The sequence below is a fragment of the Scleropages formosus genome, chromosome 2, assembly GCF_900964775.1.
Source record: "Scleropages formosus chromosome 2, fSclFor1.1, whole genome shotgun sequence".
Classification (NCBI taxonomy): Eukaryota; Metazoa; Chordata; class Actinopteri; order Osteoglossiformes; family Osteoglossidae; genus Scleropages; species Scleropages formosus.
Window position 1 is genome coordinate 8,964,107 of NC_041807.1, and position 27,039 is coordinate 8,991,145.

Here is a 27,039-nt window from a genome sequence, read left to right on the forward strand (position 1 = left end):
AGTGCAGCAATCTGTACAACGGGAAACGTACGCATATAATAGTGTTTAAAGGTGCTGCGCTTTATCATGACTCAAACAGATGGCTTACCCGGAAAAACGAATATAAACACGGGAGGTGGAGTCGGCTGGAGTAAGGGAACACGATCAAGGGCAGAGATTTACTTTGCTCTACCATGGAAAGCATTTGGCAGCACTTTTTCAGCCACATACAGTGCTGCTTGAAAGTATTTCAAGTCCTTGTTTCCCTTAGTTTTACCACAAAACCATTAAGTCATGAGAAGCAGCCTTTCTCGTGTGACGTAATAGGTGTGTTATGACCATTCCATACGTTGCTTTAGAGGAAACCGTGCGCAGTAGAAACACAGCAGTGCAGGTGCAAAAATAAGTGAACCCTAAATTGCAATGGATACCAAGTAGAATTAGGTGTGTAAATCAATCATTTATTAATTTTATAAGTTTAAGATGTAGGTTTAATATTTTATAGAAGAATGACCATCCTTATAGGCTTTGGATACTTTCAGGCAGCACTGTATTTACAGTCAAATGTAAAATCTGCCCACTCGTAATAAGTCATAGATTAGTGCATCATCCGGGGCCCCGGAATAGGGCTTTAAATTATAAATGGTGCTTTAAAATAGAAATCAGTCAGTCCAAGCAGTAATAACCATTTGCAACATTAGTAACGACATCTTTGCTATATTTTAAAATCAATTTAATGGTCCCTTGATTTAAATTTATATAAAAAAAAAAATTCTTTCTGGAACATGAATTTGTGTGATTTCAAACTTTTTAACGTTAGTGTAAATACATCACCAAAATGAATTTGGGGGGAAAAAAAAGAGCGCTAATAAACAAGCGGTTATAAACATCAGAAGGGAAAAAACAGTGTAAGAAATTAAATCAGTTTTTTTTTTTTTTTTTTTTTTTTAATTGGTTTAATCATATTACTTTTATTATAGCACCAGAAGCTATAAGGGGAATAAAAAGGCGGTGACTGACATAAAAATTTTATTATTTAAAAAATGAAAAAAAAAAAAAAAAAAAACCCAAAACGCGCGCGCGCGCGCACGCACACACACACACACACACACACACGCAAACACACTATATGGACCGGATGTACATAAATTCGGGAGGAGATCACGTGCTACTTTCAACATGTCGGGAGAGTTCCTGCACTTGAAACCATAACCTGCAAGAACGCCAAACTGATGCCAGCCTGTAGTCTACATCTGGACAAGGCTCTCAGCCAATCAGGGACAAGCTGGTGGGCACGATGGAAGGCCGTCCTGGAGATGCGACCCCTTCCACCTCCACACCAGAAAGGGACAAAACGTCCTCGACCGAAGCGTCGCAACACGGGCTTACAATCCTACAATCTTCTCGGTTACCGCTTCACAAACAAAACAGATTTAAATACTCCTCTGTACATATACACAGATTTGCACTGAAAGCATATTCAATTACAAACATAGAAAAATACTCGTTAACTAGTCTCATAAGAAAATAGTATATAAAAAGTATATAGCAAAAAAAATTAATCGATGGATAATTGCTGTCTTTCACACATTACGTGAAGAGTAAACAAAACAAATAACGGCGTCCGCTTCATCCTCCAATAGTCGCATCATTCCAGAAAATTGGCTTTAAATCAGGGTAAGAATAGGGTGAAGGAGGCCGGAAACGGTGACCTCCGCTTCTGAGCAAAATACGATGAAATCCTTCACGATCATATTATAGGAAGCCGCCCTCATGTTACCGGGCTGCCCTTAAAGCATGCCAAAGAACTTCTGAAAGGACCCAGAGCTAGTACAAGTCAGGGCGTGGGTACCTAAACCTATCCGAGTCCTCTCGGAAGGGGGCGGGCTTTGGGCGCGTGGAGTCTCCGCAAGCGTGTACCAAAGTGGTGATCTTAAAATGGATTCTCCATACTGAACTTCTCTTCTGCCACGCTAGAGATGCGCACTCTGATTTAGTTGATTTAGCTGAACACTTCGTAGGAATCGCACCCCTAGAGCTGACCTTACATCTACTGTGTCCACCTACGGACGACGAAGGAATGGGAATAACGCGTTTACGTCACGGCTGCCTCGGGTTTAGTACCGCTCCATCCTGACGGCCGACAAAAGATGGCAAAAACCGTCTCCTCCTCTTTGCCGGGGACGTATTTTGGGGAGGTCCGCCGGAGGAAACGGAGAAGATCCGGCGTGCGGACGGGCGTCATCGTTCATCGGGACGTTCAGAATCACGGCTTGCCGAAATCGACCGGCCGCTTTAGCGGGGAAACCAACAGCAACATTCAAAGTGGAACAAATGAAATGACTCAACTCAAACACGTCATCACTTACTGAACCTCTGGCCGTTTCCGTACACACACACACACACACACACACACACACACACACACACACACACACACACACGTCTCTGTGGTCGTTCCGTACGTTACGACAGGCTAATTGCTCACAATACTCCGGCTGTTTAATTAACTGAAAAAGCACATTCAAAATCACAACTTTTTCCTTTCTTTTTTTTTTTTTAAACATATGTACAGTAGTTGAGTAGCACATGAAATAAAAAGAGATATGGCACAACATAGAGAAAGCTCGATCAGACTACCTCACTCGACAAGGCAGCAGCAAAGCTACCCTTCAATTAAAAAAAAAAAAAAAAAAAAAAAAAAAGCGTTTATAACTAACATTCGAGACGCTTCGTTTCGCCGTCATTCTTTCCGTGAAAAGGTACAAAGGTCGGTACAAGGCGAGAGAGGTCTGTCGGAATAGAAAACGTGGAATCTCTTTAGCGGTCTTGAGCAGTGTTTAGTGTCGTGAGGTTCTGTTACGTGCAGACTGATGGTTGGCGTTTGGTGAGAAGAGCGCCGTTCCGACGGTCGGAGGCTGGCCTCCGTTCCCGCGCCGTCGCTTAGTCCCGGGCCGGCATCCCCGGCTAAGGCTGTCGCGGAGATCGCCGCGATGAGTCGCGTCGGGTGACGAAAGCGGCGCCGATCCACGCGGGATGCGATGTCAGAAGGCAAGGGGCGGAGTCTGGGTGGCAGCAGCTGGGCGGGGCGCGGCTGCGCTCGGAGCGGACGGAGCCCCGGGCGCATCAGACGATGACGCAGTGGCAGCCGCTCTTGTCCTTTTCTTTGCGAGACGGTTCTGGGGACGGGGGGCATTCCTGCTCCTGGAACTTCCTGCATGGAGCGACGGCAAAACGCACGACGATGTGGGACGTGCTGACACCCGGAAACGCGCTACCTTTCAAATTCACTTTGTACGGCCCTGTGCCGAGAGTAACGTTTAAACCCTTTTTTGAAAAGAGAAAAAAAAAAAGAGGGTTATTGGGGATACTTTTTGACTTAACCTCGTATTAATAACCAAAGGGGGGCAGCGGGTGGCATTAGAGTCGTTAGAGCTCTCGCCTTCCATCTGATGGACTCGGGTTCGAATCCTCAGTGCGGCACCCTTGAGCAAGGCACTTGCCCTGAATTGATAAGGTAAAAATTGCCCAGCTATATAAATGGCTAAATAACAACATTGCGTAAGTTAACGCTAACTTTCTTTGGAGAAGCGTGAGCTAAATGAATAAATGACAATCACAATTAAAGAGCGACAGGTGTTAGAAATTTTTGGGGGTTTGTAAGAGAGCGAGGAGCATTTCCATGAGGCCCACCCACCTTATTACTCTAACCAGTTCATGAAAGGCTTGGTCTACGTTCATGCGGATCTTGGCCGAGGCCTCCATGTACGTCACTTTCAGCTGTCTGGCCAGCTGCTGCCCTTCTTCCTGAGTCACCTGGGAAGGGAGTACCACAGTAGGAACTGACTGCACATTCGCAGGGGTAGACAGAGTCAAACATTGTTTTCCTGTGACCTGATCCCTCTGGATGTAGCTGATGTCCTCAGCTGACAAAGCTGGAGGGGAGAAAAAGGGAAAAAAAAAAAGCTCCGCACAGGGAAATAACTGCATATTTTGTCTCTAGATTCTTCTTGGAGCAATAAAATGAGAATTCAAAAGTCATCAGTAATATTACAAATATATGCTCAGGTTAGGGTTAACGTATTTAAAAAATGTTTAGGGTTCAATTTCAGATTTTTGTCTTACGGGGGGAGGCCAACTCTATTCATAAGATGCGATAAAACTGTAAAGAAACCGCCTGGAGCACGTGTCAGGGCCCATATGCTCAAGTTTAAGAGATCATTTCCACGCAGAAGATGAGCCAGAGTGCATCTCACACCACCTCTCTCATTACGGGACATGATCAAGTACGCTCAGTCCGCACACTTCCTTCATGGGGCATTTACATTTCCCCGTCAGGAGGTGGCAGTCGAGAGGCATCCAAAGCCCACACTGTCACCATGGCAACCTTCAATATTCCTTGCTTCCTGTCTCAGGGGAAAAGGTTTTACTTCCGCACCTTTCCGCCCCACGACTTCCTAACCCAAACTAACACTTTCCATGACCGCACAGTATTTCTGAACAAAGTGACCGTGTAGCTGGAGAACGGCGGGACTGACGTATTTTGTCAAAAATGTTTGCCTCGGTACAAAAAGAAACACTCCTGCCCGTTTACGGTTTCCTTCTCTTTATCAGTTACACTTTGCTGCGGGACACTTGTGCAAAGGGTCTTCGTAGATCCGACCCGGACTCGTGACCGCAGAGTCGGTGAACGGCTCCGACCTACTTTCTTCACGGTGGACAGAAAGGTAGGACACGCGCATGCGGCGATCCCGAAATGTCATACAAACCTGAAGACGGGACATCGCAGCGCGCAGGGACCGCCAACACCCGTACCGAGCCGCTCACCTGTCTCTGCAGCTCCAGATCGGCCTTATTGCCCACGAGGATCATGGGAAATTCGTCGCGGTCTTTTACTCTGAGGATCTGTCTCTGGAATTTGTAGATTTCCTCGAAGCTTGGAGACAAAAAGCGACAGAGGTCAGACGCGGCGTCTTGGGGCGGAGGACAACAAACCCCTCAGATTAGGGTCACCTCATTTCATAGGGTGGAAACACGCAGCGTAAATACAGAGTACGTAGAACAGAGAGCGCAAACGCAGAGCCTTGGGCAGAAGTCGGGCGAACATCGGCACCCTCGGCGCACCCGGGCTGAAGGAGAAGGGCCCCTCAAGACCTGTCGCCGGACACGGGTGAGAGGAGTTGGGCCCCCTCTCCTTCAGCCCCGCTCACGAAAGCCGTCGAGACGCCGGAGGGCCGAGCCAAATCGAAGTGCATTTGTACCCCGCACCGGAGTAAACAAAATGTTCCCATCCGCAACTACTCTCCCTCCGGCTGCGGTCCCACTTGGAGCGAAGAGACAGCCGGCACTCCCGTTGGACCCATCAGTCCAAGCCAGATGTTTCAACCTCTTCTCAATAAGCCGCATTACACTAACTACACCTTATTTCACATTGTTCCTTCAGGTCTCTCTGCACCTCTTCACATTATTCTGATCATTGTGTAAAATATGAAGTGTTGTTGAAGGGGGCGCGGTGGCGCAGCGGGTTGGGCCGGGTCCTGCTCTCCGGTGGGTCTGGGGTTCGGGTCCCGCTTGGGGTGCCTTGCGACGGACTGGCGTCCCGTCCTGGGTGTGTCCCTTCCGCCCTGTGTTGCCGGGTAGGCTCCGGTTCCCCATGACCCCGTATGGGACAAGCGGTTCCGAAAGTGTGTGTGTGTGTGTGTGTGTGTGTGTGTGTGTGTGTGTGTGTGTGTGTGTGTGTGTGTGTGAAGTGTTGTTGTGGGTTTTTTTTTTTTAATAAAAAAAAAAAAAAAAAAAAAACAGGAGAAAAAGAAACCAACAAAGCAGTGCGGAGGAGGTCGAGTGAAGGCGGGTGCAAGGGAAGTGCTCCAGAGAGAGGGGAACTATGGGAGGAAGAAGGTTCGCGGGAGCCGAGAGAGGCGAGGGGAAGTGCAGGACGCCAGAGCGGCGGGCGAAGAGCGCGGCGGCCGTGACGTGGCGCTCACCTTCCTCTGTCGGTGACGGAGAAGACGAGAAGGAAGCCCTCCCCCGTTCGCATGTACTGTTCCCTCATGGCTCCGAACTCTTCCTGTCCCGCCGTGTCCAGGACTGACGGAACACAGGGAGAGACACGCTGCTCTATTGCTGAACGAGGCTACCGACGGCATCCCGGGAAATTGTTACAGCCTACAAGAGGAGCTGCTTCAGAGCTCGTTCTCCCTCCGGGGTCGAGAACGTGGCCCCGATGGAAATCGGCGAGCTGTAGGGCATACGGCGCACGAGAAGCGCCCTCGTGTTCTACACGCCAGAACTCTTCAACGCTGCTGTTAACACTTGGCAAAAAAGGCAAATAGACGGACTCCCCATGTTACGAACATTCGGGTTGGGAATTTTCAAAGATACAAATATTTTTCCCCAGAGTTTATATTTTTAATTGTTGTTTCTCAGCAGTTCTCTAAAAATTTGTCTGCTGTCGGTCAAAAATAAACCTGCGTTTCTGCATCCGGGGAAAATGCACCCGAAAGAATAGGAATGTGTGACCAGTTTATTAAAAAAAGAAATAAAAAAAACCCTCACTTCCAGCATTTACATGAAGCGGTCAACAACCCAAAAACCGGCACCGAACAGCAGTTTGTGGAGATTAACGTATTTATTGCGACTTCCGGCCCCAACCGTTCCGGTAAGTCGAGGAGCCGGAGCAAACGGAAATGCGCACGGACAGAAAACGCATCATCTCGACACGTGAAACACGAGTGCCGATGCGGCTGAAAAACGAGCGCGTTAACTTCAGGTGGTCGGCTGCCCGAGTACAGAATGCTGACGCGCGCGTAAAGGCCGCCTCGCAGCGGCTCGCCTGCGACCGTCAAACTTGTGCCGAGTTGAGCGCCGCACCTACATCTACGTTGCATTCGCGTTTATTCGCTCAGCCACTTCGTTTCACTATCGGCTGGTATTTCGCCGACACCTTTATCCGAGAAGACTTACGGTGCTAGATGACAGCACACGGGTGCGACGCACACACCGGTGTTTTCTCAACTGGACCGGAGCGTGTAAGTCTCACCCAGGGAGCGAGCAGGGCTCTCACTTACTGTCCAGGCGTGCCGCTCGCTCGTCGATCACGCATTGTTTCGTGTAGGAGTCCTCGATCGTGGGGTCGTAATCCGTGACGAAGTAGGACTGTAACAAAGAGACGCGAACAGTTATCAGCACGGGCAGTTTTATTATGAGGAATCTTGAAATCAAAGAGCCGACGAGCGACTAATCCACGGGCTCAAGACACGACGTTTAAAACGGATTTACAGAAGCGAACAATTGTGGTTTCGCTCGTGGCCGGTTGCAGTTACGCTACACCCGGCACGCTTACCTTAAATAGTACCTTACAAATAAAAATACGACCGGTTCAGCTGCAGCCTTCGATAAATCTCTGCTTATATTCGTTAAGCAGATGCCCTCCTCCCAAGCAAATTATAGCGTGAGGTTTGAACGCAGTAATTTTCACTGCATTAGTTCAGGGCAAGTACTGCATTTCTTGGTATTACGGCAGAAGCGGAGATTCGGATCCGTTTGGTTTCGAGACGACGGCTCTAACCACTACGCCCCCTGCTGCCCAGATACATTACCCTGCCCAACACAGCCCTGACGAAATAGAGTGCCGATGAAAAGTTTTCAGAACGTTTTTCAAAACCGCACCCCTTCACGTTATTCCTTCTAGTATAAAAGACACGAGCCAAATTTCAACATAATCGCTTGAGCAGTGGCCAGGTTGTACCAAGGACACATAATATTGGCACATATAATACTAGTTTACTTAAGTAAACACTGCCAGTCACTCCGAAGTTAGTTTATTTTAGAAATGTTCTGCATGAAGAAATTATCTCATAGAGCTGTATTAGTGAGATATTTGTATTGTTTGTTCTGTTTCAGTTTTTACATTTTTCTTAACAAAAATCCACCCATCTTGAGGGGGAGGGGGGCAAACTCTTTCTGACAACACCAACATTATCCCATCCCGATGGGACAGCGGTGTTAAAACTAGAGGATTTGCATCAAGTAAAATTCTCAGTGCAAATAAGTAATGCTAGCATTAGGGTTACCGAAAGGTGTTCTGCAGCAATGAATAAGATGTACAACCGTATCGATCGCAGAAGATTAGACAGTGAATGACATAAATTAAAAGAAAAAAAAAAATCCCCAGAAAACTCATTTCATCCAACAGAACAAGTTTCATGAGAGAGACTCACAAACAGAGAACTTAATATTCTCCATATCTTTCATTGACACCTTACTCAACAAGGACTGGTGACGAGTCCCTAAGCCCTTGTTGTTATTACAGAGAACGAAAGCAGGAGGCAATAAATGAGAAGGTACAACAGTAGCCCAGACTGGACCACGACAACCTGATGGAAGCGCTTGTCACTGCTCTGGACTGTCAAACTACCAGCGGTACCGATGGTTAAACGGGGTAAACCTGGGGTTTCTGGTTTACATCCAATGCACGCGTCCGTCATGACGTGGCCTATAGCGGGACAAGTCCCCAGCGGCGCGCGGTCGGAGGCAAGGCCTCTCCGCTGACCGCTGTTGATGACCAAACGGAACGCAAGCAAGCGCATGACCGACAAAGCGGAGCTGTTCCGGAAGCTGATCTCGACGGGGGCTTATAAAACCAACCGTGTCGAGCGGCCGCGCTCTTCCAGGTGACTCCGGAGAAGACGCTCACGTCGCGCGTTTACCGTCAACACGCCAAGCCTCCCCCAACGGCCCGCCGACGTTGATGCTGTCGCCGTTCCGGCAATTACACCGATTACTTCCAAGACCTGTTAATTAACCACAAATCCCAGCTCCCGCACGTCCGCACAGGAAGCCGTTTCCCGGATGCCCGGACGCCTCGGGCTATTTAGACCGGAGGAGAAATTCCGACGGTACATTTTTCGCATTTTTCACATGATTTCTAGATCTTTCCCAGGCAGCTGGTTGAGCAGTGATGTATATAGATGTGATTTATAAAGCACGTGGTTTGGGCCGCAGTCGCAGCAAAATGCCGGAAACGGGCGACCGCTGAGCCGCGTCGCAACTACGACGGCTACGGTGAGAGATACCGCCACAATCTGTCAGTGCCCCTCGCAAGGGACACAGTGCTGGCCATACTTAAGATTTGTCCTGAGTTATGTAATACATTTTTCACTGCTTTTTCACACTAAAGAGAAAGAAAGGCGGCGCTCATTAGGCTCGGATCCGTTGTCGAGTACTCGGATGCTTCTCGGCGCTTGGCCGGAGCACAGCAGTGCGAGGCTCTACCACAGACGTCACCGATACAGGGAGCGACGCAAAGGCCCGGCACCGGCATCCCAGCACCTCGTTCCTCCGTCCGCCACTCTCCTGTTGCCTGCCCCCCTCCAGCCATCAATATGCAGCGCTCGCACCCGGAGCACCTCCACTCTCTGCTCTGTTCAATTATTCACCAGGGGACCTGCGTTTGTATGCGTCACACACGTCCGTGGCACGGCAGGGTTTACCTTCACGGATTTTATCATGTGCCGAGTTCTTCCAAACACACCGGAGCCCACTGCTTTACCGCACCTGCTGTCAAATCGCATATAGTGTAAAAATGAAGCACAAAGAGCAACACCAAAGTAACGATCGAGCGGGTACAGAGGAAACGGGGCCGTCCCTTTAATAGCATGCGTCACAGCACACGCGCGATTACTGAATTACCCATCACGCAAAAATTTTTTTTTTTTTTTTTTTGGCCAAAAAGCTACCAACTAACATTTAGAGGAACTTTGAAAATATCCCCAGGGGTGCGATCTCTACGTAGGTCAGCAAGTGCTTTATTAAAGGTTTTTAAAATAACAGGAAAAAGCTAATGTAACCTAGACAAAGTGGGGTCATCTGTGGAATCACTTTTATTCAAATGGAGGCAAAATTATGATCAAAGTGAAGACGAACTTCAAGCTATCTAGCTCCGCTACCATCAGGGTCTCTAGTTTAGACGCTTGGGAGATTCTGCCTTAGTTAAGCACTGCAATTCTGACCCAGAGCCACAACCTGACCCGACGGCCACCGCCGCCATAGTTCAACCCATCTCCGTTTTCATGAGATGAAACATCGGCGAAAGAGGATCTTGTGTGCAGCCGCAATCATTAAAAGGACCTCTGGCAGACAGACCCCCTGAAAGGAGAAAAAGGTTCTCGCTTGAACTATGGGGTGGATCCGAAATGCTGCCCCCTGGTGGGAAATTATCATAGAAAAATCCTGATCATCAGCTTAGCAGATGTAGCCATTTATCGCAAAAAAACGTTTTTCTTCAAACATCTCGACACTTGGGTCAGTAGATGTGAGTAGCAGGTAGCATAGTTATTAAATGACAAAGCCTTATAACCCAAAGGATGTCAGTTCAAGTACCAGAAGGAGGCTCGATGTCTGATGTCACCAAAGCACAAAACCAGAACGGTAATATTCAGCTAAAAAAAAAAACTGCCTTTTTAAACACGTGGCTAATGAGCAAAATAACTCTTTCCTCTTATTGGAATGCAGCTATTCTGTCACAGAAATTGCTATTAATTCCAGGGCCTGGAGCTGGAGATGTCAGCTGATTTCATTACATGTACCCTTAATTACATGACCAAATCAATTACTTGCTTGATTGGCTAAATTACACCACATACCCGTGAAAATGTAAAGATTCAAACAGATCCACAAAAAAAATTGTCAGACTTCAAAGATCACATGCAGGGCAAGTGCACATTTTCCACTTACAGCTCAGTTCCATCATAGTGTCAATTAACATTTCTAGGTAATGTATACATTAAAAGGTTCAGTGAGTTTAATTTGAGCTGAACTCTGCATGGAAATTAATACTTAGTTCCTGAGCTTATATTTTTATCCAAACCTATTTATACAGTTTGACTAATTCAGGTTAAGCTGCCCACTTATCTCACTTACAAGGGGCCCAAAATGTAAAGCCCGTCAGTTCTCAGCTGCTCCAATATGCTGGAGTGAGCTGCATCTATCCCTCAGAACTGCTGAATCCCCATCAGTATGCAAGAAGGGCCCCAAAACCATCTCTTTCAGACCCATTTCCCTCCTGAGCTCTTGCAAACTCTGCAAGTTAGTTCTTCACTACCTGTAACTTTTTGCACTCATTTTGCTATTGGTACATTACTTGTACAGGTAGCTACCGAAATACGAGTGCTAGACAAAAAAATTGAGTTATTAAAGTGTGTTTCGACAATCACATGTTTGTATCTAACCTCTTTGCTGCGGGACGCACATTTGTTGACACTGAGTGGTGTGTTGCTTTGGAGAAAAGCATCTGCTACATATGAATGTAAGTACTGCAGTCTAAGGTACAGACTGAGTAACAGGTAAATAACCTCAACATGAGGCTTGACCTAACTCTTGGAACACTATGCTACCTTCTCTCCCATCCACCGCATGATGCGAACCAAATGCGTCAGCTTATATATATATACTGAATTAAAAAAATATACAATGATGAAGGAAAGAGGAAAGCAGGCAAGGTAACGGTGTCACTTCAGGTTCATTCACACTCAACGTGCAACACAGAGCTGAAGAACTCAACTCTGCTACGACAGCTGGAACACGCCTTGTGAAGCTTGAAGGTAAAGGAGGATGTGTGTAGGCGTGAAACAAACACCAAGTTCGTACCGTGTGCCCGCTTCCTCCCCATGCGGGCACCATCTATATATAAACACACATACATTACTTCTAAGTGACGACCTTCATTTGTTTAGTAAAACTTTAATCGCATAAATCAGTGCAGAACAAAGACTAAAACTACATAAGAAATGGTTTAGAAAATATCTACATTGCACATCGAAAGCCAAAAGCTCCAAGTAATGCCCACAGGTGATTAATTAGCTGCCCTTGGCAAGAATAAAATGACGACCTCTTGACCAGGGTTAACTAAGGCAGTCAGTACTTCAAAAGAAAACCTTTAAATCTTTTATCTTTAATAGCTTGTCATGTAGAAATTCCCCCGCCCATTGGAGCCCTTGACTTTAAATTCAAGTCATTGAGTTTCTGTAATATGAAAAATATAGATTAGCATGGGGAGGAATGAAAAGCAAAGCTCTAGGAGTACACCCTCCAGTTTACACAATATCACCTCTTGCTGAGAAAGCAGTACAAATTGTAATGTACCCGAGGACAGAGTGTGTGTGTGTCCCCCAGCTGTGAAAGACTGGGGAAGGAGTTTTTACTCCTTATGCTGTTTGGCTGATGTTGTGTGAAGCAGACATTCTGAGTTATCACCTGGGCCACAAGAACAAAGCGGTGTGCTTCCATTGTCACTTCAGCATTAACAATATCAACCTTTGTCCCTATTCTCCCAGCTCCAATAGTCAATGACCATCTTTGACCCCCCCCCCCCCCCCATTATGGAACTATTCCAATCCTCTTTAAGAGAGAAAATAATTTTTAAAAAAAAAAAAAAAAAAAAGTTTCGTGAGTTTTGCTGGTGCTCGTCTTCATCCTCAACACAGAAACTCAACCGTAAGACCTGCCATGATGAAATACAAACAGCAGTGGCTACTGGACACACAAAGTTGGAAGGAATTCTGCTGAAATTGAAACGGAAACGTAGCCTCGTGAGAAAATTGTTACATTATGAGGCAATGGAGTTTAAGAATTGTAACAGTCCCCAATCCCCACTTAGGAGTTTTTATGTTTCAACTTCTAGTGAGAAACACTGAGCAAAGGGGATCTTCTCCTTACGACCTCGGTCGACTCGTGTGATCATTTTCAGCACACCTAATTAATAAAACTGCATTTTTCAGGATCTTGCACAATTTGTCTGCTTGAATTATCAGCTGCTGCTGACTAATTAATTAAACATTTATCTCAGTTAATTGAAAGGGATGTTTAAAAATGCAACCGGCTGAGAAACAAAGGTACAAAATGTGGAATTCCAACGAGTAAACATTCTTTACAGAAATGGTTTTCATAAAAAATTTTTCAAAAGCTTATTCACCCTAAATATATCTACATTTCACACAATGTCAACTGACATGCATAGGGGAAAAAAAAAAGGTTACCCACAATGAAGCATGTGCATTAGGCTACAGGCATTATACTCTTCCTCAAAGACAAAGAGTGCACGGTTCTCATTCAGGTAGTTTTCAATTGATCCTCATTCCATTTGGCTTTCACGGCTCCCCAGGATTCATTTTTTTGTGTTTAATGTCAACTGCAAGCAGGAATCTCTGCGGTGTCTTTGCTCCGATCAATGACAGTGCTGTGTAAGTTCCTTAGAAATTAGACACAGGAGTGCCCTTATCCCAAGAAGCCACTGGCAGGCTCATCCAGGAAGCTATGAGCATGGAGCAATGGGGTCATCTGTGGGGTCTAGAACAGCAGCCTCCCCTATGACTGGTCCTGTTTGAGCCCTTTATTTTGCCCACATCAGCCAAGCGTGCAGTCACATTCCACTGCACAGCCCCTGACAGGGTTCCCTGAGCTCAAGTTCCCAAAACCACACCAAGACAGAGAAAAGGAATGAAAATGTACCTTTGCTTTTCACTGCACCACTTGGTCTTGCAGTTCACTCATAAAAATGAACAATGATAGTTACTGCAGAAGATGACCAACTATCAAATATTAGGTGGCATTCTAATCACAACACCAAGTTCCTTTTATAGCCCATTATACACCCTTTCTGAGCAAATAAAACCAGTGCAGAGAGGAACTTTTTAACTTCCTTTATCAGATATCACTAACCCTAACACCTTTTGAGTTTAGATAACCACTGCTGCCAAAACTCAGGCTATGCAAGCAAATGTACAGAAAACTGCAGCATTCATGTAGTTCATAGCAGCGAAAAGTAAAGACCTTCACCAGTGGAGAATTTTAATACATGCTGCTATATAGTAAATGTATAGTAACAGAAACGGTATTTTTTTTTTTTTTTTAAAAATGATTTTGAAATGATTTCAGTATAACATTAATTCTCTGCAAGACTATACCTTTTTGTTTTCATGGAATTAAAGTGTTTTTTACGCTTTCAGTTTAACCGTGCTGTACAATAGCAACCGTTTGTATCCTTTCCGATTTTAGTAGGAAATTCGTACCACCCGAGAAGAGAGAGTAGTCCGTAAACTGCAGCCCAACCCGGCAACACAGGGCACAAGGCTGGAGGGGGAGGGGCCACACCCAGGATGGGACGCCAGTCCATCCCAAGGCACCCCAAGAGGGACTCAAACCCCAGACCCGCCAGAGAGCGGGACCTGGACAAACCCACTGTGCCACCATGTCCTCACTGCATCTGAACAGACTCATCACCCAAGTACAAAGAATATCATTTTCAATAAGGGTAGACTCTTCATTAACCCTCTGCCTCAACAGACAGGAGAATCAGCACGATCATTATTATGAAGCTTAGGTCTGTGGTGCACCTTCCTGATGCGTATGGTGTAGGTTACAACACTCAGTGATGCACAAAATGCTGCTGGTTGAGGTTCATCAGTAAAGAAGCAAAAGGCAGGCCAATGAGAAGACTGTCTATCAAGTTGCAGGGTACCGTCTACAAACTCAGTTTCGATGCTGGGTTAGCTATGGAATGCACATTGGACTGTGAGATGGTTAATTTTTTTTTTTTTTTACATCTGACACTGTTGATGCAGTCTCTAGTTAGACTTTACTGGCTTATTACATCAGACTGAAGTTTCACGCTCATCTGGAACACAGTAAAACTTCAGAAGGGCATTGGCTGGTGAGGAAGCTTCAAAACATCTGACTGAAGACCACCCTGTGTCTGTCTGTGTGCGAGCGTGAGAGCTCCCTGACCAGTTTGAAGTCACTCAGGTGGTCTCATCAAAGCCCTGCCATGAAAGACCCACCTGCTGGAGGGTTTGACCTTCGGCCCCCCATTTTTCTCAGAGGCACCCACCCGCTTTCTGTGCCTCGCAAAGAGAATGGAGAAGAAGCTTCTATTTGTGCACCTTCATCGCTTATTCTGTCTACGTGGCCTGCAGAGGACAGAAGGTTGAAGATGTTTGAAATGACACCTGGGATCGGTGTGGTGAAAATGGCTAATAGATCAGATGTTAAAATCATTTTATGTGGTGAAGACCTCAGAAAAGCTTTTGGATTTCAAAGATTTTTTTTTGGTCAATGCAGGGAAGGCATGTGTCAGGGGAAAGGTAAAATTTTGTATTTCAATCCATTGCATGAGAGGGAAAAAAAAAGGGGATAACATAGCTCGAAAAGGTGAAAAATTTACAAATTCGTCAGTGTATGAGTGTTTACAACACAGGCGTGAATGGGGCAGTCCGGGAACTACCCGGCAAACTGGTGGCACCGAAGAAACTGAAAAACGTCGACCCCTTCAACTCGAGGTGTAGACAGCCCCACCTAAAATGAAGAACATGTTGGGAGGAAGAAGTATGAGGAAAACACCTAACACACCTCCCAAATAACACTTTACTCAATCAATCCACTAAAAGACCTCGGTGGTTCCACCGTTGGCTGCTGATGAAGACCTTTCTGAACAAGGCTGGAGGTCAGAGAATACTCTAGAATGTGCCTAGAGATAGAATAGTGCTTAGAGCTATTGCCTTGTAATCAAAGGATGTGGACTTGAATCCCTGCTCCTGCATCAGTACCCCTGATCTAGGCACTTACCTTGAATAGATCCAGGAAAAAAAAAAAAAAAAATATCCTGCTGTATAAATAGGTAAATCATTGTAAGCAGCTTAGTGTGTAGACTTAACATTGTAAACTGACTAGAGAAAACCTTCAGATAACTGTTAAAGTGATAAATTATATATAAAAATTATCTGGAGTCCAGCCCTCAACGGGACCGCCTCGCCAACCTGGCCAGTCACTTGGCACGCTGAGCCTCTTCCACCACGACGCATCCGCTGACACCACAGAGAGGGACTTCAGGGGCCTCCAATACCACACAGACATAAACAGGCGCAAACGCACAGAAAAAACCACAGCGGCGTACAAGGGCAGTAAACCCACCCCTTTTCGGGGAAGCACATTATGTACAAAAAAGAAAAAAAAAAAAAAAAGACTTGTAAAAGTGCCAATGTGCGATATGCCTTTAACCCGCTTGTAAGAGAAAGTGAATCTGAAAGATAAGAAGTGTTATCTGGACACCAGCCACCTGTTCACAGCTAGGAAGAGGAACACAGACAAGGATCCTAGTCACAGGAGGTCATGTTTGCTTGTGTATTCTTAAAGTAAAAATTGCGTGCGGCCCCGATACGGCAAACGTGGCTGGCATAAGGCAGCCGGTTTGGATACTACAGGAAGTGATGCTCAAATGTACAGGAAGCTCTGCGAGGTCACGCGCCGCCGTCCTTGGCGTCCTGTGCTCATTAAAGGAAAGGAATGTGGATCGCGTCGGTCACGGCCTAAATGGAAACCCAGAGGTTCTGCTGACAGGCCGCGCTTTTATCTTAAGGGTTTCCGTAACGGGTGGTCGCTACGTTCCCCCATCTACACTGGCACGTTTGCCGGCGACACCGCTCCGGCGGAAAAGAGCGCGCGACCGGCCGCGGCTCGGCTTTATTAGGGGAACGGTGCCGTTCACAGCTGTCAGCGAGGCGGGGGGAGGGATGCAGAGGGGGCTTTTTTCCAGAGGGAGCGAGGCTATTTCTTGGCACTGGTTCAGGGCACCGGCGCACTTACCATTTTAGCCCAGCGCTCATACGGCACACGTCGGCGGCGCTAGTGGCGCTTTGGCCGACCGCTCGTAAATCAGAGCCAGGGTGCGTCGGCCTCCCCAGCGCGACGGCCTGTCCTCAAAAGGCCTTGTGCAAACGAGCTGTAAACACAGGCTGAGCCTTGCACACCCGTGTGTGTTTTCACTGTGAGGGATGGGGCCCGGGCCTAGGAATTTACATTGTCCTGAAAAGACACCGCTTACTCTACGGTCCAAGACATAATCAGCTCTAGTAGCCTTAGAATGAAATTCAACTTATACAGTCTAATCACATGGTTTTCATGAAAACGGAGGGAACAAAAGTGGCTTATCACCGCCTTCTTCTGCATGTGTCTTTGGATGGGGGACATGGGACCAACACGGAAACGTGAAAATTCCAGACGTCCTGAGTGGGATTCAAACTTAGACCCAAAGACTGGGCTTAGCTACTGCGAGGCACAAGTGCTGCACTATAGTCAACGAAAGAAGAAAAGGCCCTAGTGAATATTGTGATTCGTTCACATATGATACAGAAGACATGCCAATACAAAGTTTTGCCAAGAAAGCAGCAACTGAAAGGAAACACGAAAATGCAACGGTACACACAGTGACTGTGGACAACCAGGTTTTACACACACACACACACACACACACACACACACACAATAAAACCCAACCCCTGCAAAGCAACAGTAATCAACACTAAGAAACATTAACACACCAGTATATTTTTAAACATAAATTAGAATGAAGGGGGCACAGTGGTGCTGTGGGTTGGACTGGGTCCTGCTCTCTGGTGGGTCTGGGGTTCGAGTCCCACTTGAGGTGCCTTGTGACGGACTGGTGTCCCGTCCTGAGTGTGTCCCCTCCCCCTCCAGCCTTACGCCCTGTGTTGCCAGGTTAGGATCTGGCTCCCCGTGACCCTGTATGGGACAAGTGGTTCAGACAGTGTGTGTGTGAGAGAAATTAGAATGAAAACCCATCACACATACTATATATAGATTATTATCAATTATATAACTCTTGTATATTTAAGTAATAAGTACAACTAAAACAACAGGGACATGAGAAAACAGTTAAATAAGTTACAGACACTTCAATAATAGCAGTTTATGCTGATGAAGTGATAAATTATCAAAGCAACAAAAACAACACGGGATGACGGGAAGGCTCCACTCACCCCTGCCGCTAAATTATTGATTAAAAATGGCACATCCTCTTTTCGTTCAAAGAACACTAAGTGTCTTAAAAGGAACGCAGAGGAGGAAGTTTCTCGCATGGATGTCACGCGAGCAGTCGGACTCAAAGTCAGCGCCACGGAGCTTCGGTCATTTCGTACCGCCGGGATCGAATCACATCGCAGTTGCCTCGCAGAGCCTAGCGAACAATATTTTTACGCCCTCGTACACATTCCCGATAGCCTGAACATCCGAATGCCTCGTCAATTCGCCCCAAGCCTGTGACATGTCAGATACATATATATGCAATGACATAACGGCTGCTGAGCTCAGCCCGTCGGAGTGGATGGAATCCACTAAGCCATGATTCAACCTCAGCAGATCATTCTTCCAAGGAATTTGGCAAAGTTCTGCTGTAGAGTCCACGCCTCCATTAGCTGGAAGCGATCCAGGTGGCGCGTGCGCTCCTGCCCGCCGAGGCACCCGCCCCTGGCACCGTTACCGGCACCCCGCCTCCCACAACGAGGATCGGAGAAGGCTGAACTCTCCCTCGATGCCTTTTCAGGACCGGAGCCAGCGTTTCCTCACCGTGCTCACAAAGGGGGCAACACTGAAGTCCCTGCTGTGATTTTTCCTCAAGCGGAAAGTTCATCAGCCTCGGGTGCAGTTCTCCGTTCCCAGGCTAAGCCACTGACCCCCGCCCCCTTGAGGGACCTGGCAGCGGCAAAGCCGCAGTCCAACCCCGGCTCCCCACCTGTCGAGCAGCCGCCCCGGGTGGCCCCCCGTCACCAGCCCAAACCACAGGTGCGGCCCCTCTGATGGCCCCTGAGCGGAGCAGCTGCCCCCCTGGGAGAGAGCCCCCGCTCACACACCCCTATTTGCAGAGCCAGTACTCCTCCAAGAACTTCTCCATCGTGACCTATCCCTCAAAGTGCCATCCAAGAAGTCCGGTGCTAATCTTCCGGACCGTAACGGCTCATTTCCACTTTAAAATAAGAATAAAACTACAGGCACGACTGAATAGTGGCGAGAGGTTAAAGCCCGAGGAGCGCACGGGGTTAATGAACGGAGGCCGAGCGGGGCAGTCCGACGGTGTTTGTAGATGTGAGACGACACCGCATTCAAAGAAGTTCTGAGGCTCGAGTAAACAGGTGGTTGGATCTGCGGGCAGATCGCACTCTGACTCATTTCCATCCCTGCCTTGTTTTTTCTGAAACAGAAATGGGGGCTGCAGCACCGTCATTGTGAAAAAAGCATCTGCGCTGGGGGTGGGGATTAGCACAAGAGCAGCAGAGGTCCCCGAGTTCCCCTCCCCGTCTGCGCAGCGCCCAGGAGCGGCGGATTCGTCATGCTCCTGTCCGACAGCCCGACTCGTATCGTTTAACAGCGAGCAAAGAGGAAGATAAACGTTTCGTCTGCTTCATAATTTACTCAAATTTCAGAATGTCCTCCGAGGTAGTAGTATGTGATCAGACCTTCGAAAGACTGAAACCTCTTGCCCTTGTTTTATGCATGCGGACATACTGTTGTTAATAACAGTAATATACAATACTAAAACAAACATTTAAAAAAAAAAAAATAAAAGGCAACGCGGGGACTCTTACATCCCGATCAGGTGACATTGACCAGAGCGAGGGCTGTCCATCGACGCCTGATAAGTATAAGGAAGCAAAAGTAGTTCAGATCCGCTGGCACATGGGGGGGAAGAAGCAAAGTGGACCCTGTGGGATTGCACCACACACACACACACACAAGATCAGGGTCTTTCAAAAAAGACCTTCCCACAAAGTTTGACATTTACCGTGCGGCAAAAACAGCGAGGGGGGAAAATCTGGCATGATGCGACACGTAAAGAAAGGTGCTAAACGCACGTTTGCACGCGCGCACACACACGCGCACACACACACGTGCGGTACCTGCGTGGTCACATGCGCCCCCCATGATTCCAGATCACCAGGGATTTACTTTAGAGAATAATCTCCGCGAGTAAAATATGCTGCGGCTGAACTTTATCGTTACTTACAGGCTGCTACGGTTTCAAAGCAATCGCACAACCCACACGCCCAACGAACGTTCCCCGCTGCACGCGGAAACCTCTGATATTTACTCTATTTTACATGAACCCATAGTAACATTAGTAGGCGAGAAAGGCCCTAGTCCAGGGTTTCTCACTTACTCACTCACTTTTGTCCAAGTCTGCATTACGGTGGTCCTGAGCCTATCTATTCTAGCGATGATACCCCCGATAGACATTGCACGGCACGGTGTCTCTCTCTCACTCGCACACAAAGTGCAATTCAGAATCAGCACTTCACCAACACACAAGAGCTTTGCACCGCAGGAGGAAACCAGCGCGCTCGGACAAAACCAACGGAACCCGCACGCAGAGCGAACTGGATTTGAACCTACAACCCAGGGTGCTGCGATAGCAGGTGTGCTACCTGCTGTGCCACGGTTCCTCATTTTCGGGTGCACCATTCCGACCTCAACGGATGCAGGCGAGCATGACCCAAAAAAAAATAAATAAATAAATAAATAAAATAAAAGTGTGTCTTACAAATAGTATGTCAAGGACACCCAGTTCCAAGGAGGCCTGGGGAGGTGTGCGGGAACAGCCCTACTTCTTTATCTCATCAGCTGCCTGCATAGGGCCATTGATAAAGGACAAAGGAAGGTTGCGGAAATAATAATGAAACCACAACAAGCTGGGAACATATGGGCTCCGGCGTGCGGCTACACCGGCTGGCTAAAAAGCTCTGTTTGTTGTTCAAGCTGTTCTGTCACGGCTCTGTGGGTTGCATGACCCTGCCCCGTCGCTCCGAACCAACCCCCAACACCCCCCCCCCTTCGCCCAGGTCACTTTAAAGCGCTGGTCTCCAACATGGTGGCCGCGGACACCTGGTAGGCCGCGCGCAGCCCGCGAGTCGCCCGCCAAGCACGTTCTAAATAGGCTCAATTTTAATTATTGTTTTTAGCTTTTTTATTATACTTACAAAAAATGAAAGAGTGCTCCGTTAATATACAACATAAAATAAAATCATCATTTAAAAAAAATTTCAATATTTAGAAGCTTACGCATGTTAACGTACGTTAGCGCTGCTCTTTCTGTGAGTTGAGGCGGTCGCGAGCTGACGGCATAAACGAGGTGAAATTAACTATAACAAAAAACACAACAAAGGATTAGTTATGGCCGATGGTGCACCAGATCCTGCAAAAAACAAAGACATTGACGAGGAGTGGGAGACAAAATTTCTCGTCACAAAAAGTGTATAATCACGCCTCATCTGAGGCTAGCATCGCGTATCCAAGAAGCACAACGCGGAGAGACATTTTCGCCACAAATGATTCCTCAAGACCTTCAATAGCTGTTTGTTATCCACCAGGTACATCACTTAGAAAAGAAAAAGTTAACGAGTGAAACTAGCAACATTAAGCAGGCAGCTATCTTTTTTTTTTTTTTTTTTACCAGACCCGCTAAAAAGTCACACACAGGCTGAGGCTGCAACCGAAGCTAGGGTTGCTAATTTTTTGACAAAACACAAAAAAAGAAAATCGTTCGGATGGCGAAATTGTCAAGCGAGCAATGTTGACTGTGATAGCGAACACACTGTTTAAAGATCACAAGAATGGAGATGAAATCACGTCTCTTCAACTCGGGGCGAACACGATCGCAAGACGAGTCACTGCTATGTCAGCGAACGTAACGAAGCAAGTGAAGGAAGACGTAGGTTCGCGCAAATGGTTTTCCATCCAGTGTGATGAGTCTGTAGGGAAATGTGTTCAGTGCAATGTGAAAGAAAAAAACAAAATGTACGTATTTCAATAAATTTTATTGGAATATTTTCCAGAATTCATTGTTTCATAAAAAAATATTAAGACAACTTGTGAGAAATCATTAATATTTTTTATGCCAGGATTGGATATCAAGATATTTTATTTTGACATGATAATGTTGTTAATTGAAAGTTTAAAAAGCACCATTGTGTTTATATTTATTATAACAAATTATATATTTTTTGAGCATATCAAACAAGTAGCCCTCTAGACTATTTTATCCCTTCAGGGAGCCCTCACTCACAAAAAGGTTGGAGACCCCTGCTTTAAAGGCTCATCACACCAGCAGCCCGTGTGCACGTGCCAAGAGCACCTAGACCCCAGAAGCAGAAGGGCACTACCACACAACCATCCACACAGAGTCTGAAACCACTTGCCCAATACGGGGTCGCGGGGAGCTGGAGCCTAACCCGGCAACACAGGGCATAAGGCCGGAGGGGGGCGGACGCACGCGCACCCAGGACGGGACGCCGGGCCGTCGGAGGGCACCCCAAGCGGGACTCGAACCCCAGACCCACCGGAGAGCAGGAGCCGGTCAAATCCGCTGCGCCACCGCGCTCTCCCCCGCAACGAATATAAACCTGTTTCATTTAGCAATGGTTTTACAGTTTGATTTCCAAGTTTGACAAGCTTGCAAATTATTTTTGATCCAATTCTTTTGAAAGTGGCAGGGACTGTAGTAGTTAGAGCTGCAGCCTTACACTTGAAGGACCTAGGTTCAAATCCCAGCTACCACTGTTGCTGTAGTACTCCTAATCAAGGTACAAACCCTGAATTGATGGAGTAAAATTACCTAGCTATATAAATGGGTATATCATTGTAAACTGTTTTTGGAGAAAGGCATCAAATAACTGCCGTATATTATTATTATTATTATTGATTCACGTAGCTACAATTATTTTCAAAAACATCCAGGATTCTTAAACTAATCCCTAAAATACACACACACTGTAATCTATAATAATCCAAACTGTCAATTGCTTTGACAAAAGCCTTAAAGAATAATAATGATGAACAATAACACAGTTAATAGCTAGTGTACTGATATCTGCATCAACTGCTCATTCATAACAAGGGCGGGAGTCAAACACACACCTGCTCATGACATGAATGCGGAGAGCAGAGTAAAGAGTCAATCATTCAAATGTTTACTTCATCATATATACACAGCCACAATGATCACAGAGTTTACAAGGGGGGCCATGAAAAAAAAACCCACACACAAAGTGCAGTGTGCAGACATTCAAGTGATGGGAAATCATTAATGTCATCTATTTTTCCCCTCAATCACAGAGAGAGGTGGGCTTTCCAGAAAGACACCAGGGTGCGGGGGCGATTGCGCTAAGCACCCGCCTCCCCTTTCAGAAATACCAACAAACCCTGTTAGCCACAGCGCAGAATGCCAGTAAAGTGCATCCCTGACAGAGGACCGCGCACTGGCACCTGGGCTCTCGGCCACCCCGCACAGACACGTCCCGCAAAACAGAATGCCACTTTCTTTATTTAGGTGACCCTAGGCTGTGGTCGTACGGTTCGGCGAGACACGTTCAACCCGGCACCTCAACGATTGTGCTCAATGAATCAACGCCAAAGACTCAAATAAAAACAACGTCGCTGGAAATAGCGACCAGGGCTTTCGTGGGCCCTGTCTAAGTCACATCACCACAAGCAAAACCATGCTCTCTCAAAATGGTTTTATGAACCACGAGGTAACTGTGTGTATGCAGGCGTGTGTGATTAACAGACAAAAACAGTATGACTATTCTTGTGGGACAGTGTTTTAACGCGAAATTGTGTGCTTAGAGCAACTGCCCTGGACTTAACGCCATAAAAATTACCCAGTCGTATAAACAAGTAAATCACTGTAAGTAACAATGTACAAAACCATTATAATTTGTTTTGGACAAAGGTGCCAGATAAATAACTTGATAAAAATAATACTATTAATACTGTAAATATTTCTGCTTCACAGGGAGCGAGTCAGTTACAAGCCCCCATAATAAATGTCAGACCCCCCCTCCAACTCCTTGGTAAGAATGAAGATAAGTCCTATACGCTAAGGTATCCAAAACACCATGCTGCATTTACATTTATTCATTTAGCTGACGCTTTTCTCCAAAGCAACTTACAGTGTTGAGGTTACTATTATTTACCCATTTATATAGCTAGGTAATTTTACTAGACCAATTCAAGGTAAGTACCTTGCTCAAGGGTACTACAGCCAGAGGTGAGGCTCGAACCTACAACCTTTGGGTCCAAAGGCAGTTGCTCTAACCACTACGCTATCAGCTGTCCCCTAGCATCCTCCCAGCTGCATCCTCCCATAGTTTACTACCGAGTACTACTCTGCCACGCAGCTGATTCTCAAGTATTGACCGCTAAATATGATGAGCAGCTAAAAACATGAGCGATGTATGTAGCAATGAATACCTGAGAAACGTACAGTACGTCCCCCCCACGGCAGTTGAGCGCTTGGGGTAAACTGGGTCAAGGCTGAGGGAGTGGCTCTCAGGGGTCATTTGTGCCCCATGGATGTTCATTGTTGCGGGGGGGCTCATCCAGGGGGAATCGGGGAACCCCCCCCAGTTCATGGGCGTGCAGAACCTGACACTGAAGGAGAAGAGATGGAGGGGGGGGGGCAAGGGTGAGAGGATTTCACATCTGCTAAGCGTTTATGGGCTGCCTAGACTCAGAGCCAGAGGCTAGAGGCTGGGACCTCGTTAATTGGCCCCTCCTGGAATCAAGTCAAAGAGGCAACAGTACCACCCCCCCCAACCCAACCCAACTGAAGAAACGCGCCCGTCCCGAAAAATAAAAACATCTTTCGCTGATCTTGAGCGTGCCCTCCCATCACCGCACCCGTCATGCATACAGCAGAGGGGGTTACGAGCGCTTTATCCTATATTTCGTTACAAATCGAGTGCATCTTTCCTTTTTCGAGTAAAAATCACTAAGCTGTATAACTGCGTAAAGGACTACGTAGCTCAACATTAAGTTTCTTTGGAGGAAAAACGCCGACCAAACGAATAATCGATCATCTATAGGCACTGGAGACAGGGAGAGGCCCGTAAATAGAAGTCGAGAATCAAAACCAGGGTTTGCGAGACATGTACGGTAATCATCAGACGCTCGTTTGAGTTCACCAAAGCGAGAGCCGGGTGTTATTCCCCCCCTCTTCCTGCCAGTAATAATTGTTTTCCTTTTTTGTTGGTTTCTGTTTGTTATCGGTTTGAACTGTCTTTATTGCGGCAGTTGGATCTTGTTTTCATTTAACACAAGGCAGTTAAAAGTGAAAGAAAAAACAAAAAAAACACGACTAAGAACTGCAAAGGTGCCATTTCTTCCTGCAGATCTTGCGTGTGCGCACACACGCGGACGCGCACAGGATGCTTCGAGTCTCGGCGGTGAGGCGCCGTCTTTGACGCCTCACGAAAACAAGAGATACGGTGCAGGTAAAGCGGCGGAGAAATTAACTGTTGGCGAGTTAAAGCAGGTGGTCTGCGGCCCCGGGGAAAAATTATTCTGAAGCTATTTTTTGAAAAAAATCCATTAAATAAACATCTTCATCTATTAAACAAGGAATTTCCTGAATCAAAACACATTTTCTGGCCAAATCTGAATGCTTAGTAGAAAAAAAATCTCACATATATATACACACACACACACACACACACACACACACACACACACACACACACACACACACACACAGAGTCTGAAACCACTTGTCCCAAGGAGAGTCACGGGGAGCCGCAGCCTAACCCGGATGGAGGGGGAGGGGACACACCCAGGACGGGATGCCAGTCCAGTCCATCGCAAGGCACCCCGAGCGGGACTCGAACCCCAGACCCACCGGAGAGCAGGCGCAGGCCAAACCCACCGTGCCCCCAAAAATGAAGTCAATATACCTTTTCTTTCTTCATGCCGTTTTCACTCCCGCATGATTTTAACCGCTTGGGGGGGGCAATAAAATGTGTGTAGTATGAAATGTTCTGGTATGCATTTGTGGTCCGGTGGGTCATTCTGTGAACTTCAACAGGTTAAGCAGCCCAGTGATATATTATGTCTAAATATGTATTAGGTAGTCCACTGCCTTTGGACTCAAAGTAGTCAGGTTCAAATCCCACCTCCTACCCTTGAGCAAGGTACTTACCCTGAATTGATCCAGAAAATAAATAAATTAGAATTTACCCAGCTGTATAAATGGGCAAATAACCGTAAGGTGCTTAGCACAGTCGATCTGGAGAACAGCATGAGCTGAAAGTCCGCGAAAGCACTGCTGGAGGCGGTGAGATGTGGGATCCTGGAAGGCCGGCGTAGTCGAAACCCAAAGCCGCGTCCTTTGACGAAGGAAGTCCCCAAGACCCCCCCCTCCACATAACATGCCCTATCTGCCCTCCCCCTCCAGAGCCCCTGGTGCCTGTTATTTTCTCTCCATCACTTCCTAGGCTTCAGGAACAGTGATGTGAAGCAATCTGACAGTGACACACACACACACACACACACACACACACACACACACACACACACACACACACACACACACACACACACACTGTGCAGAGTGATGAGAAATAATCAATACATTACACTGTGATCCTGTTAAATAAAATTAACTCAGGCTGGTGCATACCGAAGTAGTTATGGTCACATTAACATTAATTTCCCACGGCCACTGTGGGATGATCCGAGTGATCAAGTGACCCGGTAGACTAACCTTGCCCACCACACCCTGGAATGCAGATGGCAGCTGAGAGACCCCGGAGCGGTACCGAATCTTACCGAGACGGACACACAGACCACCTGGGGGCGACTGACACCACTGGCCAGGGGCCTCCAAATCTAACACTGCACACCAGGAGAATGTTGGGGCTGGGATGCAGCAAGGTTCTGGATCAGAGTGTCTCAAGGCAGCCGCAGTGATACAGTGGGCAGTTTCCCATGCCTCCGCTTTTAACAAATCGGTCTTACACGTCATTAAATTTAAGGAAATTACTCATCACAAACTCTGCATTCTGACTCTAAGGGAAATAAGATCCAATCATAATAGTTAGGGGCATCCCCTTCCAACGGATCAGTCTGGGTTCAATTGCCACCTCCTACCATAGTAACCTTGATCAGGGCACTAACCTTGAACTGAAACAGTAAAAACTACCCAGCTGCATAAATGGGTAAATCAGTATAAGTAGCTTAGTCTACAAACCTAACATTGCAAATCACCTTGGGGGGGGGGGAAAATCAGATTACATGAATAAACAAACAAATTACAGCACTGATTCTTTACCTCCCAGCTGGCCCGTCCTCCTGTCACGACCTCTCGATCAAACTGGACAACTCACTCATTTCACCTAGCTCCTTTGCTAAGAGTCTGGGAGTAACGACTGATGCGAGTCTGTCATT

At 46.8% G+C, this 27,039-nt stretch overlaps 1 protein-coding gene across 1 annotated transcript in view; it reads right to left on the bottom strand.

Moving 5' to 3' along the window:
• Positions 1-967: 967 nt before the first annotated feature.
• The window catches only part of LOC108939317 (ras-related protein R-Ras2), a 34,038-nt gene continuing 7,966 nt past the window's right edge, over positions 968-27,039 (bottom strand). Inside the window, exons 2-6 of the mRNA XM_029249932.1 lie at positions 7,047-7,134; positions 5,964-6,066; positions 4,807-4,915; positions 3,677-3,795; positions 968-3,193 (exon numbers count right to left, since the gene is read on the bottom strand). Coding sequence (XP_029105765.1) covers positions 3,106-3,193; positions 3,677-3,795; positions 4,807-4,915; positions 5,964-6,066; positions 7,047-7,134 — 507 coding nt within the window. The 3' untranslated portion in view covers positions 968-3,105. The remainder of the gene's footprint in view (positions 3,194-3,676; positions 3,796-4,806; positions 4,916-5,963; positions 6,067-7,046; positions 7,135-27,039) is intronic.